General features: G+C 33.2%; 1 protein-coding gene across 3 annotated transcripts; it reads left to right on the forward strand.

The window, feature by feature from the left end:
- Positions 1 to 12,858: 12,858 nt before the first annotated feature.
- On the forward strand, positions 12,859 to 16,388 carry LOC145123750 (F-box/LRR-repeat protein At3g59190-like). Of its 3 annotated transcripts, none has more exons than XM_079058964.1 (4): positions 12,859 to 13,082; positions 13,737 to 14,726; positions 15,735 to 15,893; positions 15,980 to 16,388. In XM_079058964.1, the coding sequence occupies exons 2-4, from the start codon at positions 13,791 to 13,793 to the stop codon at positions 16,262 to 16,264; spliced, it is 1,380 nt and encodes a 459-aa protein (XP_078915090.1). In that variant the 5' UTR covers positions 12,859 to 13,082; positions 13,737 to 13,790; the 3' UTR covers positions 16,265 to 16,388. The 3 variants fall into 3 exon arrangements, with proteins under 3 accessions (XP_078915090.1, XP_078915089.1, XP_078915091.1); XM_079058963.1 differs by having other exon boundaries at positions 12,859 to 13,058; XM_079058965.1 differs by having other exon boundaries at positions 12,859 to 13,010; positions 13,782 to 14,726.
- Positions 16,389 to 20,543: the final 4,155 nt, after the last annotated feature.

Consider the following 20,543-nt stretch of genomic DNA (forward strand, 5'->3'; position numbering starts at 1 on the left):
ATCGCTGAAAAAAAATCAATTTTTTTTATAATAAAAAAAATTGTTTTTTTTTCAAAAAAAATTTCAGCGATTTTCTAATAAAAGCTGCGATTTTTTCATAAAAAATTTCAAAAAAAAGTTTTGTGATCTCTAAGTATTTTTTTTATGCATTTTTATGATTTTTGGGGTTTTTTGTTTTCCATAGAACCTAAACCTATATATATATATATATATATATATATATATATATATATATATATATATATATATATATATATATATATATATATATATATATATATATATATATATAAGTTCAATTGAGAAAATAAAAAAACTTGAGAATGACGAATCATTCTCAGCCAATCATTTATTTTTACTGCAAAATGTTCCAGCATACCGGGCCGACGGAGGTTGAGTAATATTCATATATGAATATAAATATATGTGTATTCATATATGAATACACCACCTTCCTCCGCTACCAACCACCACCACCACCACCAACCGCCACCTCCACCACCACCCATCGTCGCCATATGTATATGAATAATCACTTCCGTTATACTTATTCATACACGAATATACGTATTTATATATGAATATACGTATTCATATATGAATATGATCTGTTCAGTCGGCCGAGTCGGTCTGGTACGCTGGAGCAATTAAGCGGCAGATTCGAAATGAGTGACCTATATTCATTTCCTTATACTCAACATTTTTTTTCTCAATTGAACTCTCTCTCTCTCTCTCTCTCTCTCTCTATATATATATATATATATATATATATATATATATATATATATATATATATATATATAGGGTCCGGTTCCGGTGATGACTTTTTTTTGGTGAGGACTCGTGAGGGTACTTTTAAAAAGTTGAAAAAAAAATATAAATCATAAAATCGAGCATATTACATCGGAGAGAAAAAAAAAGTTGGATCATTAAAATTGAATCATGGATCATAAAAAGTGAATCATGGATCATAAAAATGATCGATGCTTCAATTTTAATGATCCAATAATTTTTTTCCAATTTTTTTCTCTCCGATATAGTACTATGCTCGATTTCATGATTTGTATTTTTTTTTTAAATTTTTTAAATTTTTTTAAGATATCCTCACGAGTTCTCACCAAAAAATGAGTCCTCATCCGATCCTGTTTCTGAGAATAAAATAATTATTTTATAAATGTTACCAGTAAAAATCAAATAATATAATAAATTAAACTCTACAGGATTATCCAAGTTAAATTTTTTGAATTGGAACAAGTTATGTAGATTGAACAAAATCTCATAGACGATTTTATGATTTATTCTAAATTTAACTTAGAGGCGGAAGGCTATACCTCCACTGCACCATGTAGTGGATTGATATGGCAGTGGGAGGTGAGGGGAACACCACTCCTTGTGGGTGAGAGGTGGTGTGGTGACTCCTTGCAAATACCACACCTTGTGGGTGAGATGTGGTGCGGTGAACACCCGCAGGAGATGATTTCATCATGCGTTTTTATTTTATTTTAATTTTATTTTACTTTTTTTATTATTAAAATAATATATTGAAATTCATGTTTTTTTTATCTCTTTATAAATAAAGTATAATATTGATATATTATTTATACATATTTGAATATTAGAAAAAGTGAGGCAAGTGAGGGGGATTAGAGGTGATTATTTCTTGTTGGTGAGGAGGGGTGCGTGAATTGCACGTAGAACGGGCATGGAGAAAATGAAGTTTGGAGGATAAAGGGACGGAGTTCAAGGCAAGTAGTCTTTGGACATCTCCTCTTCTTGGTTGGCGAGGAGGAAAATATGACATGGCAATGAGTTGGTAGAGCAAAAGTGAGGGAATGTTTCACATTAGATACACCCCTTGGCCTAAACTATTTGGGGATTTATATACGAGAAAGGGTGTGTCACATTAATCTCGGGAATTTAGGGACAAAATTTGTAGCTTGTAAGGGTGTATATATATAAATTAGGGAAAATTCCATATATACCCTAAATAAATAGCAAAATATCGTATATGCCTTATGTAATATCTAAATATCATATATATGGTACATAAGTTTCCAAAATATTATATTTCCCTATATCTTATTTATTTATTTTTTAAATATTTTATACATTATTATTATTATTTGTTATAATTTAAAATCATTATCATTATATTTTTTCTGGAATACCCATAATACCCTTCTTATATTTTACAACTTTCAAATTTTAAGAAAAACACTAAAAGCTTGTTTAACCTTCTCTGCAGACATATGCTCTGTTCCTCGTTTGCTCCACCTTGCACTTCATTCCAATTCTCTATCTTTCTCTTAAAGTCACTGTATTGTTAAGGAGGTATTTGACTAAGCTTGTTAAAACAACTTATTAGCAAGCTTATTAGAGGTTCTACACCGCTATAAGTTAAAAAAGTGTTTGGATGAAAAATATCTTATTCCGGCGAGGAACGTCTAATAAGTCATTTTTTCATAAGTTACCTCATACTTACTAATTAACTTATAAACTAATAAGTTATAAGGTAATAAACAATAAGTTTTTTTGTCAAACACCCCTAAATAAACATGGAATTGTGAAGAAACTAATAGTTTTATTAGTTCTTTGTGCAACTATAGTTGATAATAGTTTTATAAGGGTATTATAGTCGAAACTAATAGTTTTATTAGTTCTTTGTGCAACTATAGTTGATAATAGTTTTATAAGGGTATTATAGTCAATTTATAAATATAAAAAATTTGGACAAATATAATATTTTAAAAGTTTATTAATGTAAGATCAGTTATGAATATCTTATATGAGGAAACGTATTCTTTAGTAATCAATCATGTCCTTGTTGTTTATTTATATGGATTCTGAATATAGTTCATCTATCGTACATGGATCGACTTAGTCCATAGCGTCTTTTTTACTGTTCAGTTTCTATTTAGTCTCTCCAGTTATTTTAGCAGAAGTGAATCAAATAAAAAGAACTATCAAGTTATTTTGCATAATAATTCTAGTGTTTATGTTATGTATGTCAAATTGTCAATATGCCATACACATTCTTCTGCACTGATTTACAATATGTAGCCACAAGGATGATCAACATAGAAATTTCAGTAGTATCTATGAGACTATGAATTATAGCTGTCATCCACGAATTATCACTATGGCATAACTCAAAAGTCTACTCTTCATTAGCTCATTTGCTTTGGATTGAAGGTAAATATCGATTTTGGGTCCTAAAAGTGCCTAATTTGACCATTTAAGTGATGAAATGTTCCTGGTTTAAGGTAATGGATATGGCCTATGGCTAAGCTTGCTGCCTGTGTTATAAAGCCTTTATGCTCTAGTTAAATTGCTTCATTCTTGAATGTTTTCAGTTTAGTTGATTTTAAAGAACCTAAACCTGATGTTTTGAATATAGGCCGTGTTTAGGAAATTGAAGAGGCCGGCTAACCAGGAGTGAACACAGAGGCCATCAACAACATGAAGTTGAGGAAATAAGTGATGTGGTCGATGTTATCAGCAATCTACCTGATTGTATTCTTGATCACATTTTGTCATTTATGCCCACAAAAGAAGTTGTGAAGACGTCCATATTATCTACAAGATGGAAGAACCTCTGGGCTTCTGTACCCAACATTGATTTTGATGATGAAAGGTTAAGGGGTAAAGAGGTTGATGCATTGCGTCTGCTTGATGTGACTTCCTTTGTGAACTTTGTAGAAAGAGTATTACGATTACGTGATGCATCCAATATGGAGAAGTTCCGTCTATCATGTCATGTTTTCCGTGATGCATTTAAAATACGTTCATGGATTTCTCATGCAATCATGCAAAATGTTCAGGAGCTTGATCTGTTTCTCTTTGCAGAGGATCCATCTGTGATTCCTCAGTCTATGTTTAATAGCACATCATTGGTTAGCCTGAAAATAAGAATGGATTGTGTTATTGAACTCCCATCTGACGTTTCTTTTCTATGCCTGAAAACCTTGCACCTGTTCTTTGTTCGATTCCCAAATGATGATTTTACAGAAAAGCTTTTCTCAGGGTGTCGAGTTCTAGAAGAATTGGTATTATTCAGGATCTGGTTAAGGAACTTGAAGAACATTGCAATTTCTAATTCCACCTTAAAGAGATTGACCATATGTGATCAGTCATCCTTTGTGGTAGTCAATGATCCAACTAGTGGCTGTAAGATCAAGATTGATGCAGCAAATCTTACATATTTTGAATATATCGGATTTCTATCAAACAAGATTATCTTGAATAATACATCGTCTCTGGAAAAATCATTCATTGAGATTCTGAATCCCCGTGGGAGGGGAAACGAACTCGAAGTCGCAGGTCGAGCTATTGATCTACTCAAACGACTAAAATATGTCGTGTCTTTGAGGTTATCTGATTATTACACTATTGAGGTAATTTGCAAGCTACTCTACATGTTAAATTGAATATACTATACAATAAAACTCTCCTCTTTGAACGAACCTTGATACACTGACTTTTATGTTTGCGATTTTTCCTTCCCATGGGAAGACTCTTTCATTTGTAGCAAGTGTCTGTTCTGTGGTGTTCCCAAATTTGACCCATTTAATGATGACTATGGAAATCGAGAATGATACTTTTACAGAATTGATGGGATTGCTTTCCTTCTGTCCAGTTCTACAATCTATTTGTTTCTCTGAGGTGAATTACTCTATTCTCAAAATCGAAACATCATGATTATATGATATAATGTAATGTTTTCTAAAAATGTTGTATAGGGATTCAAGCGCTTCATGCACCTTGGTGAGAACCATTATATTTGGTATTCGAAACCTATATGCATAGAGAATTGCCTCAAGACAGTGAGTTTGAAGAATTTTCATGGTTATAAATCAGAAATATGTTTCCTGAAATGTGTTTTGTGATAGGAATCGGACCGGGTACATGCAGCGGAAACACTATCACACACACAAACACACGAAGGAAATAAAGCAAGAAGGAACACAAGGATTTTACGTGGTTCAGATTCGGTGTAAATCCTACGTCCACGGGCTGCAACTAGATTTTCTTATTAACTCAATAAGATTACAATTTATAACTCTACAAGTTATATTTGATGCATACATACAAAGGGTTACATCGCACATATATATATAGGAGAGAGAGCCGTACTTTCTTTTGTTTACACAAATTGTCGTCCAAAATTTTCCTTCAATTCACATATTGTGAATATAATATTGCAGCCGTTCATTACCGACCATGCAAAAAATGCGTCCAATAATAAACAATTTATTTGCCGTACCTCCATTCAATATTAAACAATTGAATTGTTTAATATTTTTCAAGTTACATTTATGGCCCTTGAACTCTTAGGAACTTGTCAATTTGTTCAAGACTCCATAAATCTTAACAATCTCCCACTTGAAGGCTTGAACAACTTTAGCTTTTCTCCGCCATTCAACTCTCAATTACTCCAGTAATCTTAAAAAACAACCAAGTCCTTTTAGGCTTCCAGTTCCAATGAACAAGCTAAAACTTAGTCTGATTTCTCTAGTTGCAGCCGCCCCTCATCATCAATTACTAGAAGGGCCAGTTGAAGCTCCCACTAGCTCCAACTCAGCCGTGGCTAATCCCACCACCGACTCATCCTCTATCTCAACCGGTTTGGACACTCCACCGGATCCAGAGATACACTGAGGACCACTAACACTCTCCAAACATAGCAAACATCCAACAGGAGAGAAATTTTCAGTCTTAGTCTTCAAAACCCAACGACTCTTTGTAACTGTACCCGGAACACGCCCCGTGCTCCCACTGTCACAGAATCTCCTGACTGGTTTAGACTTTCCGACTCGTTCAGCTAACATCCCCTTGGCTCCAGAATTCATGTTTGCAAAATGAACTCTCTTAGCCGTAGATTTAGCGAACCAGATTTTGTCTTGCTTAACAGGGACGGTCATACTTCCCTCAGCAGGTACCTCAACCATATACAATGACCCACACTTCATACCACGAGCAATCACCAGATCACCATTGACCACCCTCCATTTACCACTACCAAACCTTACTTCCAGTCCTTGTTTATCCAGCTGACCAACAGAAATCAATTTCTTCTTCAGCTCCGGAATCACCCTGACATCCTTCAGGCTCCATGTAGTTCCTAATGAAGTAACCAAATCAATATCTCCCATGCCCGTTACCTGAAGCATCTCGTCATTTGCCAAACGTACCTTTCCAAAATCTCCTTCTTTCAAATTCACCATCGTTTCCCCGTTGTCCATGGCGTGAAACGAAGCCCCTGAATCCATGACCCAAGAGTCTACAGAACTTTCCATACTGAGTATCAATGCATCATCCCCAGAAAAATTCTCAGCATCAGCAATGTTCAATTCTTTCTTTGGACATTGACTCTTAACATGTCCCACTTCTTGACAGTTCCAACATTTCACATTCTTCAAAGTTCTAGAAGAACTTTTTCCCCGACTCCCACTGCTCCTGCTATTCCCTCTACCTCTTCCGACATTTAATAAATCAGAAGAGGAAGATTCACCTTGATTCTTGCGTCTGATATCCTCGCCTAGAACCAAATCTCTAACCCCTTCAAAAGTCATACCACTGGTCCCCACGGAACTCGTAACAGCAGTAACTGTTCCGGACCAGCTATCAGGTAGAGAAGCTAGTAGCAGCGAAGCTTGAGTCTCATTATCAAATTTAATTCCCACAGATGATAATCTGGACAGAATTGAATTTATATTATTAATGTGAACCGTAACTGAGCCTTCCTCATTCATCCTTGTAGTGAACAACTCCTTCATCAAGAACACCTTGTTAGCCGCCGATGGTTTCTCATACATATTTGACAGAGCCTCCATCATACCACGCGCCGTGGTTTCATTCATGATGTTGAAAGCAACGCTCTTCGTCAATGACAATGTAATAACCGCCTTGGCTTTCTTGTCCTTTGAGTTCCACGCATCTTCAAAAGTTTTTTCCATTTTCTCCGGTTTGTCTCTGAGTACCATGTCCAAGTCTTTCTGACATAGCAATGCTTCTAATTGCATTTTCCACCAGCTAAAATCAGAACCGTTGAACTTTTCGATTACAACCTTGTCTTCAGCCATTATGACAAACAAGAGACAAATCAGGTACACTCGTGCGTGATAAAAAAAAAACGATCGTACCCTCCAAACCTTGCTAACCAGGCTCTGATACCAGTTGATAGGAATCAGACCGGGTACATGCAGCGGAAACACTATCACACACACAAACACACGAAGGAAATAAAGCAAGAAGGAACACAAGGATTTTACGTGGTTCGGATTCGGTGTAAATCCTACGTCCACGGGCTGCAACTAGATTTTCTTATTAATTCAATAAGATTACAATTTATAACTCTACAAGTTATATTTGATGCACACATACAAAGGGTTACATCGCACATATATATATATATATATATATATATATATATATATATATATATATATATATATATATATATAGGAGAGAGAGCCGTACTTTCTTTTGTTTACACAAATTGACGTCCAAAATTTTCCTTCAATTCACATATTGTGAATATAATATTGCGGCCGTCCATTACCGACCATGCAAAAAATGCGTCCAATAATAAACAATTTATTTGCCGTACCTCCATTCAATATTAAACAATTGAATTGTTTAATATTTTCCAAGTTACATTTATGGCCCTTGAACTCTTAGGAACTTGTCAATTTGTTCAAGACTCCATAAATCTTAACATTTTGAAGACTGCGTGTGCTTTGGAGAGGATGGATATCCGTTGGTCTGAGACTTATCTACGGGATCTGAAGAGGAAAACAAAGGCGAGGAAGGAATTGGAAAAGATTGAAAGGAGCTCTATGGCTTGTGTCATCAAGTTCTCATGAAATCTCAAGAAACCCGTACTTACCTCAGTTCTCTTTTTTGTATTTCAGGATTTTGGATGCTAATTATTGGATTAGTGAATCTACGGTTGATCATACTTGATGTTATGTCTAGATTTGATGTTGTTCTAGCTTATAACATCATTGCATTTGGGTTGTAAGTGCACTTTTTTTTATGATATTTGAATGAAGTTCTTAAAGTATACTTATGTTAAAATGACGCAAAAGTATATATACTAGTGGAAATAAAGAGAGGGAGTCAATCAAATTGTTAATGACTGAAACTTAAATCAATTACTAGAAAAGAAGATGCGATCAATTTGGAGAGGCTTCAAGCCAATGGCTATTTTTATAAGTTAGAGATAGGGAATAAGAGGGATAATGTTTTACAATTATATATATATAATCATATTAGACTGATAATTTTATATAAAGTGAGAGAAGTGACCTTAATTATCACCAACAATTAAAGTTTTTTCTTTCTTCATGCGACCAATAGACTTTTAAAGTTAACAAAATTTTGCAATTATACACATTTAGTTATTTTTATTTTTTGTATATATTTGATCGACAAACTTATGTAAAATGGTTAAAAAAATAATTTACACACTTTATTATAATAATAAGTTACCAAATATGGGGAAAATAGGTCAATGTGACACGCTATAGTAGGTACACAACATGTATTAGGTTATTTATTTATTTATTTATTCAAGTTTATTCTTTGTTACAAATTTAGCCTAATTTCTTTTACAAATTTCACCCAAGTTTTTTTTGCTGCTTTTATATATATATATATATATATATATATATATATATATATATATATATATATATATATATATATATATGGAAAAGTTCAATAGAGAACCATTATTAATCAAGGAACCAAGGAACCAATCCAAAACGTCGGAATTTAAAGCGATCAACGACAAAAGGAAGGGTTGTAAATTTTTATAATGGACGCACATGTACCGAATTATAACAAAACTCACTTCCTTTTTTTAATTTAAAATTTTTTTTAGGCTAAGTTTTTATCGAAAAAAAAAATACCGAATATACCGTTGTTCACGATTTTTCGTCCTCTTTCCATAGAGATCCATGATGATATATAAAAAACGAACTCTTTTTTTTCGAAAAAAACTCACTTAATTTTTTTAGTTTTTTCAATATTTAAGTTTACTTTTATAAAAAAAACTAATTATACCAAAAATATTAATTTTTTGTACTCTATTAATAAACATCAACACCGATTAAAAAAAAACCTCGAACAATGTAGATTCACACTGTGAATCTAAACTGTAAATATTTCAATTTTTAACATTCACAATATGAAAAATCTCGAACAGTTCAGATTCACATTGTGAATCTGAATTACTATTATACACACTGTGAATCTGAGAAGGTTAAAAAAAAAACATCGATCAGTGTAGATTCACACTATGAATCTAAACTGTAAATATTTCAAATTTTAACATTCACAATGTGAAAAAGTTCCGATCAGTTCAGATTCACACTGTGAATCTGACTTATTATTATGCACACTGTGAATCTGAGGAGGTTCATAATGTGAATCTGAATAAGTTTACAATATGAATCTGAACAGGTTTATAATGTGAATCTAAACTGAAATATCGTTTTTTTTAACTTGAATATGAATCTATGTTTAAAAAGTAAAAAAAAAATATGAATTTTGATATATTTATTAAATTTTTTTCTATAAAAAAATAAACCTTAACTTTTTTCATCAAAGAAAATGAAGTGAGTTTTTTTCGAAAAAAAAAGTTCGTTTTTTATATATCATCATGGATCTCTATGGAAAGAGGACGAAAAATCGTGAACAACGGTATATTCGGTTTTTTTTTTCGATAAAAAACATGGCCTAAAAAAATTTTAAACGAAAAAAAGTGGTGGATTTTTTTATAAAGGGTGGATTTTTTGGTATAATCCGGTGTGTGCGCGTCCAATGTAAAAGTATACATCTATTTCCTTGGCCGTTTATCGTTATGATTTCCGACGCTCAAGATTGGTTCCTTGGTTAATCATGGTTCTGTATCGAACCTCACCATATATATATATATATATATATATATATATATATATATATATATATATATATATATATATATATATATATATATATATATATATATATATATATATATATATATATATATATATATATATATATATATATATATATATATATACTTAGTCTTTTTTACAATATCATTTTTAGAAAATTATTTTTACAACCTTGTTTTTTTTTGCAAATTTACATTTTTTATAATTTTTTATCCAAATCTTTTTAGAATTTTTTTACAACTTCGCTTTGTTACAAATTCGGGGAAATCTTGTAAAAAAACTTTTGCCTAAATTTGTGACAAAAACTAAAATTTAAGTTAAAATTACATAAACCAAAATTGATTATAGCAAGTCATATGGACCAATTCAGGACAAATTTCATTGTTGTTTACCTCTCGGGGTAATGCGTATGCAAAATAGTATATTTTAGAGACATGATATTGTCTATTGACCAAATTTAGTATTAACCATATGTTTAATTGAAATTTAGTAAATCTGGATAATTGCAAAAGCTTTTTGCTCTCACAAGTTTATTGGGTAGCGAAAACCAGGAAAACTTTAGTTATTGATCATAATGATATTTTTTAATCATTTTATGTAAGTTTATTGTTGAATAGTATCAAAAAAAAATTGTCTAGATATATTCAATTGCAAAACTTGTTTATCATCACAATTCATTATCCCTTGCTAAATTTGACAAATAGACCATTCAATAATTTAATTCAAATGGCCATTTCGATGAGGAAAAAATAAATGAGGATTTAAGGGCAAAAATCAAAAGAAATTTATAGTGCAAGAAAATAATATAATACAAAAGAAGAACAAATTAAATATAACTCACCTTTAAATATTTATGGATTTATTCATATACAACTCCATGACCCTTATCATTCATAATTTGATTAGTTTTTTATGGTCATTTTCATAAATATATGACAAATTGGTTATGGCAAACCATATAAACATACAAAAATGTAATAAATGGGGATTTAAACACAAAAGATCGATACAATCTATATTGCAAGAAAAATGATATAATATAAAGCAATAAGAAAATAAATATAGTTTACTCTAAAATATTTGTGGATTTAGTCATATGTGATAGCAGAGGCGATGCATAGATTTCTGAAATTATGGGACCAAAGTGCAAATGTGTAAAAATAAAAAGCAAGAGAGATAAAAATAGAGGGGAAATAGTGGGTGTTTGAGAGTGCTTTTCAAATTGACTTATTAATTTATTGACTTTTCAAAAAGCAAATAAATTAAAAAGATATTTTGGTTGTTCAAAAGAACTTTCAAACGACTTTTTTTGGATAGGAAAAATAGGGGAGTTCAAAATGGGTTTATTGGCTTTTTGGTCATTTTAACCCTAAAAAGTTAAGTCAAACATTTTTTACAAACAGCCTATACACTTTCTAGTATTTTCCACCGCGAAAGCTAACCTAAATATTTTTCAAAAACTTATTTTTAAAAAAACTAAACATTTTTCACAACCAGCTTTATAGGACTTTTTAGTTTTTCTACAACAAAAATCAACCGAAATATTTTTTTAACAACTCTTTTTTAAAAGACTAAACTGCACAAATGGTCCCTATGGTTTGTCGAAAATTATCATTTTGGTCTAAAAAAGTTTGGACTAGCACCAGTGGTCGAAAACTTTCATTTTGTTGCGTCTTTGGTTCAATATGTTCTGATTTTTTTTCAAAATGACGGATTTACCCCTGTTAGTATGATTTTCTCTTTTTTCTTCTTTGTTTTTCTGATTAAAAAAAATTAGAAAATAAAAATAAAATCTCTCTCTTTCTCTCTCTCTCCCGATTTTCAGATTAAAAAAACAAAAGAATAAAAATAAAAATAAAGTTATCTCTCTCTCTTTCTCTCTCTCGTAAATATGCAGCTTTAGTCACTAGATCACCTGTTTCAAAGCTTCTCTCCATTGAAGTCATCTTCTCTGGTACTAGAGTTATCAGGGCAACTTTAATAATAATTTCATTGAAGTCATCTTCTCGTGCATCTGATTCAAATCTACCGACGAACCGTGCTTCTTCATCTGCTACTCCCTCAAACACAAATTTGGGATGTTCATGGCGGCTAGGGTTTCATGGAGACTATTCTCATCAGATGGCGGCGTTATGGTTTGGACAGGCGGCGCAACTAGGGTTTCCAGCGGTGTTGATGAAGAGTTCGAGTTCTTCATGTAGCCGAGATCTAATCGCTGTTTTTCCATTGTTTCCACCTTTACAACGAGCTCGATTTGGCTGTAAATCGATTTTAATGGCGGGTTGAAGTTGATTGGGTTTTCTATTAAGGTTACTGATCTTTCTTACAATCAGATTTCAAGGGAGAAACCAAATGTTGTCCTGTGGATCCTGTCAAATGGGTGACGTTTCTTGATCTATCCCATACACACAAATCGATTACAGATTTGTTTTCTGGGTTTTTTAATTCTAGAAATAATTTTGAAGAACATACGATTTCATATTCATTTTATGGGTTTTTTTAGTTCCAGAAATAATTTTGAAGACAAATCGATTTCATATTCATGTTTCTTGATCTATCCCATACCAACAAATCGATTACAAATTTAGTTCTAGAAATGTTTCAGATTTATGAGTTTGTTTGTTTTGTAAGTGTGTATTTTTTTTTTTTTTGAAGAACTTTTGAATTATGGTGTGTTTTGGATTGTGTTCCGAGAGAGAGAATTTTATTTTTATTTTTTTGTTTTTTTAATCTGAAAATCAGGAGAGAGATGTTTTTATTTTTATTTTCTGTTTTTTTTTAATCTGAAAGTCAGAAAAACAAATAAGAAAAAAAAGAAAATCGTCATTTTGAAAAAAATCAAAACAGATTGGACCAAAGACGCAACAAAATGAAAGTTTTGAACCACTCGTGCTAGTCCAAATATTTTTGGACCAAAGTGAAAATTATCGAAGTTTAGTCTTTTTAAAAAGCTATAAGTTAAGGCTTTTCCGAAAAGTACTCCTAAACACACCATAATACCTTAAACTCAATCACCCTCAACTTTAATTCTCAACCGCCATTCCAATCTCCTGCACACCGCCGGTAAACTCTTGTCACTGGTCGATAAAAGAGTCTCGCACAACACATCAGGCAATCTCAAATCTCCTCTCAAAAGTCCGCCATTTTTCTCTACTTCTCTCCGTATATGTTTATATGCTAGTTGTACGAATGTGTTGATCTTTATACAAGGACAACGCATTCTTCAGGAAATCAAGCAATTCCCCCCTTTATTTATATGGAAGTTGAGTTTTGGTTATCATGCTTACTTGCTTAATCGACGAGTTCGTAACTTTTATTTTAAGTGTTCCTGTTAATTAGTCATTTAATGTTGTTAGAATGTTAGTAATATTCGGAGGAGTGAATCAAAGAACTACCAAGCTGTATAGCATTTCAATGAGCTTTACCCTGACAATAATGCTAGGGTTTGTATTTATTTATATTATATTAGAGATATCAGTTTAGGTTAACAAAATATGGTATGTTATGTACCTTCATTGCTGATTTGCAATCTGTGGTCAAACGGATAGATGTATCTAGGAATCATAATCACCATCCATGAATTGAAGCTTATCATTAGGGCATAACTCAAAGATTACCCTGCATCATTTCATTTGCAGTAAATTGAAGGTTGTTTATATCAGTTTTGGGACCCAAAAATTCCTGATTTGACACTGTAAGGTTATGGATATATGGCTTATGGCTCAGCTTGCTCCCTGTGTTTTAAAGTCATTATCATCCAATTAAACTGTTTTTTGTTTCTGTTTTCAGTTTACTTGATTTTGAAGAAGCTGAAACTTGACATTTTGTCCATAGGCTGTGGTTATGAAATCAAAGAGGCTAACTATGAGTGAACACAAAGGCCATGAGCAAGTTGAACATGTAGACGAAATGGTTGATTATATCAGCAATCTACCAGATTGTATTCTTCATCACATTCTCTCGTTTATGCACACCCAAGAAGTTGTAAAGACATCCATATTATCTACAAGATGGAAGAACCTCTGGACTTCAATCCCCAACATTTATTTTGATGATGACTTGTTGTGTCCTGAGGTGACTTCCTTCAAGAACTTCGTGGAAGGAGTGCTTCGGTCACGGGATTCATCAGATATAATAAAGTTTTCTCTATCATGTTGTGTTTTCTGTGATGCATCTCAAATACATTCATGGATTTCTTATGCAATCATGCACAATGTTCAGGAGCTTGATCTTTGTCTAATGGAAGTAGATCCATTTGTGATTCCTTCGTGTATGTTTAACAGCAGATCATTGGAGATCCTGAATATACAGATGCATTGGCTTGAACTCCCGTTTCACATTTCTCTTCCTTCCCTGAAAACCTTGCACCTATCTATTTACGAGTTCCTGGATGATGATTATGCAGAAAAGCTTATCTCAAGTTGTCCAGTTTTAAAAAATTTGGTTTTATCAGATTGCATGTGGATGTATTTGGAGAACATTGTGATTTCCAATCCCTCCTTAAAAAGCTTGATGATAAATGACAAGTCATTGTTTGGTCCACTTGATGATTTTGGTGGGTGTAAGATCAAGATTGATGCAGAAAATCTTACAAATTTTGAATACACGGGATATCTATCGAATGAGATTTTATTGAATAATACATCGTATCTGGTCAAAGCTTGCATTCACGTTTCTCCTCCTCCTATATGGGAAAAGGAAGTTGCGTGTCGAGCTGTTGAGCTACTGAAACAGCTACAAAATGTCATGTCTTTGAGATTATCTAATTGCACTATGGAGGTAATTCACAATCTAATTATGCTATATCCTTATATTTTGCAGTTAATGCAAAAATTACAGAAATGGTCCCTGTGTTTTTAATTTCCAGAATTACTGTGTAATAGTAAAACTACAGAAATGGTCCCTGTGTCTTTACATTTTGGCTTTTGCATTAATCAGATAAAAATTACAGGAACAGTCCCTGTGTTTTAAATTAGCAAATTTTCGAAAATGGTCCCTATGTAATACTAAAACTACAGTCTACAGAAATATTTCCTACGTTCCTTACATTTTGCATGCAATGGATAAAATTACAGAAATGGTCTCTGTGTTTCTCATTTAGAGAATAAAAATTATGGAAATGGTCCCTGTGTAATAATAAAATTAGAGAAATAGTCCTTGTGTCCTTACATTTTGCATGAAATAGAATTTTTTTACAGAAATGGTCCCTATGCTTTTAATTTGCGGAGTTACATTGGTCCCTGTGTAATTGAAAAGTTACATAAATGGTCTACATTTTGCATGATATAGATTAAATTACAGAAATGATCCCTGTGTAATAGCAGGAAATGTAAAATTCACAGAAATGGTCCCTGTGTAATAGTAACATTACAGAAATGGTCCCTGTATCCTTACATTTTGCATGAAATAGATAAAATTAGTTAATTACAGAACTAGTCCCTGTGAAATAGCAGGAAACGTAAATGTTACAGAAATGGTCCCTGTGTTATATTAACATTACATAAATGGTCCCTGGGTAATACTAGAAATACAGAAATGGCCCCTGTGTAATATTGTAAAACAAAATTACGTAAATGGTCCCTGTGTAATATTAAAATTACAGAAATGGTCCTTGTGTCCTTACATTTTGCAGGAAACAACCTTTTGTATCAAGTTTATTCAGTCGAAAATATAGAATTACTAAAGCCGAGTTTTACATATTAAATGGCTTATATATAATAATAATTCACGTGAATCCTGCCATGCATACTGACTTTTGTGTTTGTGTGTTTTCTTTTCCACGTGAAGTCTCTTATATATACAGACAACATGGCACTCCATTTTCCGGTTTTCCCAAATTTGATCCATTTAGTGTTGACCAAGGAAATTGAGAATTATTATACTTTCAGAGCACTGATGGATTTGCTTTACTTTTGTCCAATTCTACAATCTCTTGATCTCTCCAAGGTAGATTTTACTCATTTTGTACTCAAAATCAAAACATCACGTCAACGATCATGATATTAACGTATTATTTATTTATTTTAATACAGGGATTCAAACAGTGCTTGGACCTTGGTGAGGAAGATAGAATCTGGTTATTAATACCTATATGCATGTCGAATTGCCTCAAGATTGTGACTTTTAAGAACTTTCATGCTACTGATTCAGAAATATGTTTTCTCAAACGTGTTTTGAAGTATGCAACTGTTTTGGAGAGGATGAATATTTGTTGGTCTAAGACTCAGGTAGGAGGTCTAAAGAAGGAAACAGAGGTCAGGAAGGATTTAGAAACAATCGAAAGGAGCTCTACAGCCTGTGTTGTCAAGTTCTCGTGAAGTATTAAGAAACCCGTATTTACTTCTATTTCTTTTTTAATATTTCTTTACCATCTTCACAATGTACAATATAGCGTTATAATGACCTTTTAGCACAGAGGCATAAGCAGGAATTTAGTGGAAATCATTCTTTTTTATGTACAAACTAGGGGATGCATATCTTGTGTGTTGCTACCGAAAATTTAGGTTTAAAGTTTAAAAAATGTAAAAATAAGTTGTAAAATTGTATTTTCTAAAAGAAATAAGTTTTAGAAAACATACAAAAGACATTGTTAAAAAAGTTGGAGAAAGTTTTCAAAAAAAGTTTGAACCAAATTCGTAATAAATTTAAAAGTTTCGTCAAAACTGTAAAATGTAAAAGTAAGATGGTGACCAAATTCATAATAAAAATTTAAAAGTTGGGTCAATGTAATAAAAAATGAAACTTTGACCAAAACTGTAAAAAATAAAGGTAGCTTGGAGAACAAGTTGGTATTATAAAATTAAATGTATGGGTGTATATAATGATAGGAATAATGAAAATTCGTAGATATTAATAACCTCATAAAGTGAAGATCATAGGAGCAAATCATCATGTCTATATCATCTTATTGGCCACGTAGACGCCATGTCGATTGCCTAGTTGGCAGGGAAAGAAGTTGGGGAAACTCGCTATAGGTCACATTCTTATAATCTAAAAATTTTCTACTGGTATAGTACTGATATGGTGCTAATAGTTGCTAGTGGCCAATTTAATACATACAAAAGAATTGCTTACCCATTATTGATATTATTCCTTTCTTGTTCACCAACATAATTACCTATTTTTAATTTCTTTCAAAATCAGAACTTATCCCAAACAACAATATTAACAACTTAATCGAATTTCCCTTAAAAAAAAGCCTTTTACCAAGAAACAACAATGTGATGGGAAAAACACAGCTATAACGGTAAATAGCAATGCGGAATAAATTTCATTTTACTAAATTTTTCCCGTCTTGAATGAACCTATTTTCACTTGCAACAAAACAACCCCAATGCAAGTTATATGATCAATGTAATCAGCCCAAAACAATGAATAATCAACCAATAAAGACACCAAAATTTTAGCGTGGAAAACCCTCAAAACGAGAGTAAAAACCACGGGATTACTAGAACCGCTTCAAATCCACTATTCACCAATATTTGAGCAATACAAAGTCATCTCTAGATGTATTATAGGCATACAATAATCATCATACACTTGGAACAAGATTACTTCAAGTGTATGGAATCAAATCTGTCACACCCCCAAACCAAGGATGGCGGAAACGTCCGGGGGTGGAGGACTTCATGTATAGTATCACAACAACGAGTATAATAGTGCCCAAAGTAAATACAACCATCATAAATATAATTGAAAAAGTTATACAATAGTATGTGTTTACATGTTTCCAATCAATTACACTTATGATGACAAAAATGAAATGTTTGACGATTTAACGTCCCATCCTCAAAAGCGGTTGATTTCCTGTTTCACTGAATTCCTGAGAATACAAGTAGTTTGAAAAAGCGTCAACAATTAAGTTGGTGAGTTCATAAGAGTTTTATTTGAGAAAGAAGCCGTTTTCCTTGTAAAAAAAAGCAATAGAGTATGATTTCATAAAATTCAATATTTTCTTTATTAAACGCGAAATGAACTCTCCTATGCTATGCAATAATGTACCCTAGAAAGACCTGTAGATTCCTTCTATAATCACCTAGTGTATATAAGTTATATAAAATTTAAGTTAAATAAACGGTCAAATATAATGGGTCTGCCCTAGGTCCACAACCAAACAAGGAACAGGAAGTAAGGCGGGCCCACCAATTCTAGGTCGATTGCGACTAGATTCTTATATAACTCTAGCATATACACTTAGCAATTATAGCTGAAGTCTAACAATTCTAGATGAAATATAGTTTTGATAGAAATATGTTTCCAAAGAAAATCCAATATTTTCCTTATAAAAGTCATGTAGTCCTAATTGTTAAGACAGAGAATATGTATGTGTTTTGTGCTTATAATGTTCATAATGGGAATGTGTTTCCAAAGAAAATCCAATATTTTCCTTATAAAAAGTCATGTAGCCTTAAGCGTCAAGACCGAGAATATACAAGTATTTTTCCATACTTAGAGTAATTCATGCAAGTTTAAATCGGCATAAACTCGTTTAATTTAGAAGTAAAACCCCTTTTCAAAGTAGAATTTTTCCTGTAAACTTGAAAGATTGTTAACTCCCTATGTGAGTCGCTATAACCATACTACGACAGAATAACCTGCTTACGACGTTCTTCAGGCGTCGGAATCGAAATGACACTTGTCACCCCCGATCGGCCGATCAGACTTATGCAAGCAGCATAGGTGTGGGTTGTCAATCCCAATATAGATCTATACACAATTATCACGCTCTCCCTACAAGAGACTCTGGTTATAACTAATTCAGGATTTTCTGTGGTACTTAAGAGTACTCTAGATCACTTGATGAACACACAAAGTTTTGGATGATCCTAAGAACGATTTTTGGTGTGAAGATATGAGTCGTTAATCCAAGAGTGTTATGAAAACATGTAATAACACTTGAGTTAGAAGGAAATACTTACCAATAAGTGAACAAATGACTCAAGAATACATCAAAAGTGTGGCTGAAAGTTGAGAGAAAAGATGCCCTCTTGATGGTTTAAGAAGTGTATAATTTTGATGGTGAAGTAAAAGATCAAGGGAATCCCAGGCATTTCCTTATATGGAGGGTTGCTGGAGCAAGTGGGTAGGGTGAAGGGATGTTTGCCTTGGTTTGTGTGATGTGGATAAGGTTGGACCAATGAGAAAGTGACACATAGGAGGCAAGTGGGCACACTTGACCCACTTGTGGTGTAGAATACTCTTCTTATTGTAAAATAATGATTTATAATTAATAAATCGTTGAAAAATAATTAAAATAATAGTTCCGGGGGTTAAAAATGATAAAAATATGAATTCGGTGAAAAAATCCCGTCAAAAACGGGCTTAGGAGGCGAAAGTAGTCGAAAACCGGACAATAGGGACCGAACCTGCGAGGTTCGGCTCTTAGGAGTGTGAGAACCGAGAGGGAACCGAGAGTAGGAGGGAAGACCGAAGGTCCGAAGTGGGGGGGGGGGTGCGAGGGTCTCGCATGGGAGCTGAAGTTCGGTCCTCGCTGCTGAGCTTCGGTCTGCTGAGGTTTCGGTCCGAGATGCTTCTGACACTTTCGGTTCTGACACTTTCGGCTCATAAGAGGTTCGGCTCCTAAGAGGGGTTTCAGTTCCTAAGAGGAGTTTCGGTTCCTAAGAGGGGTTTCGGTCCTATATAGCTGTTTTTCGAGAAATCTTTCCGTTTTGCGTGATTTTTGACCAAGTTAAGGGTCGGGATGACCCGGATGACTATAAAAAGTTTGAGAGAGATTTGGGAGAGATTTCACATACTTGGAGAGATTTCACATACTTGGAGAGATTTGGGAGAGATTTCACATACTTAGAGAGATTTGGGAGAGATTTCACATACTTAGAGAGATTTGGGAGAGATTTCACATGCGTGGAGAGATTTGGGAGAGATTTCACATACTTGGAGAGATTTCACATACTTAGAGAGATGTGGGAGAGATTTCACATACTTGGAGAGATTTCACATAGTTAGAGAGATTTGGGAGAGATTTCACATGCTTGGAGAGATTTGGGAGAGATTTCACATGCTTGGAGAGATTTGGGAGAGATTTTACATACTTGGAGAGATTTGGGAGAGATTTCACATACTTGGAGATATTTCACATACTTAGAGAGATTTGGGAGAGATTTAACCTTAGCCATTATTATCGCATAATCTCGCAAATGCAAGGTTCGCGAACCCCTTTATGCTTCGTTAATGATCGTTTTAAGTCCCCGAAAGGGTCCTTAGTCGTGTTTTGATGCGTTTAACTCCCTTTTTAAGGTTTTTACATTGTTAACACATAGATTCTTCGAGACACTTGAATTTTTGACATAAAGATGCACATTTTTATACATAGAATAACTTTTAACATACAAGTACTAGTTAAGTTTGACCGGTTTGACTTGCTGACTTTGACTTTGACTTTAACTTGAATTTGACGGTTGTCACAAATAAGCAAAAGAGAAAGGATGAATATCACAAAAAGGAGGGGGGCTGCTACTGTCCAACTAACAGAAGCGGAGATTCCTTAGCCTCCGGAGCTAATCTCGACAATTCAACCGTTGGATGTGAAGGTCCCGGTGTTAGGAAGCCGTTGTCCAAAAATCAAAGAAAACGAAC

Source organism: Lactuca virosa, chromosome 7 (assembly GCF_052849685.1).
Source record: "Lactuca virosa cultivar CGN04683 chromosome 7, Lactuca_virosa_CGN04683_v6, whole genome shotgun sequence".
Lineage (NCBI taxonomy): Eukaryota > Viridiplantae > Streptophyta > Magnoliopsida > Asterales > Asteraceae > Lactuca > Lactuca virosa.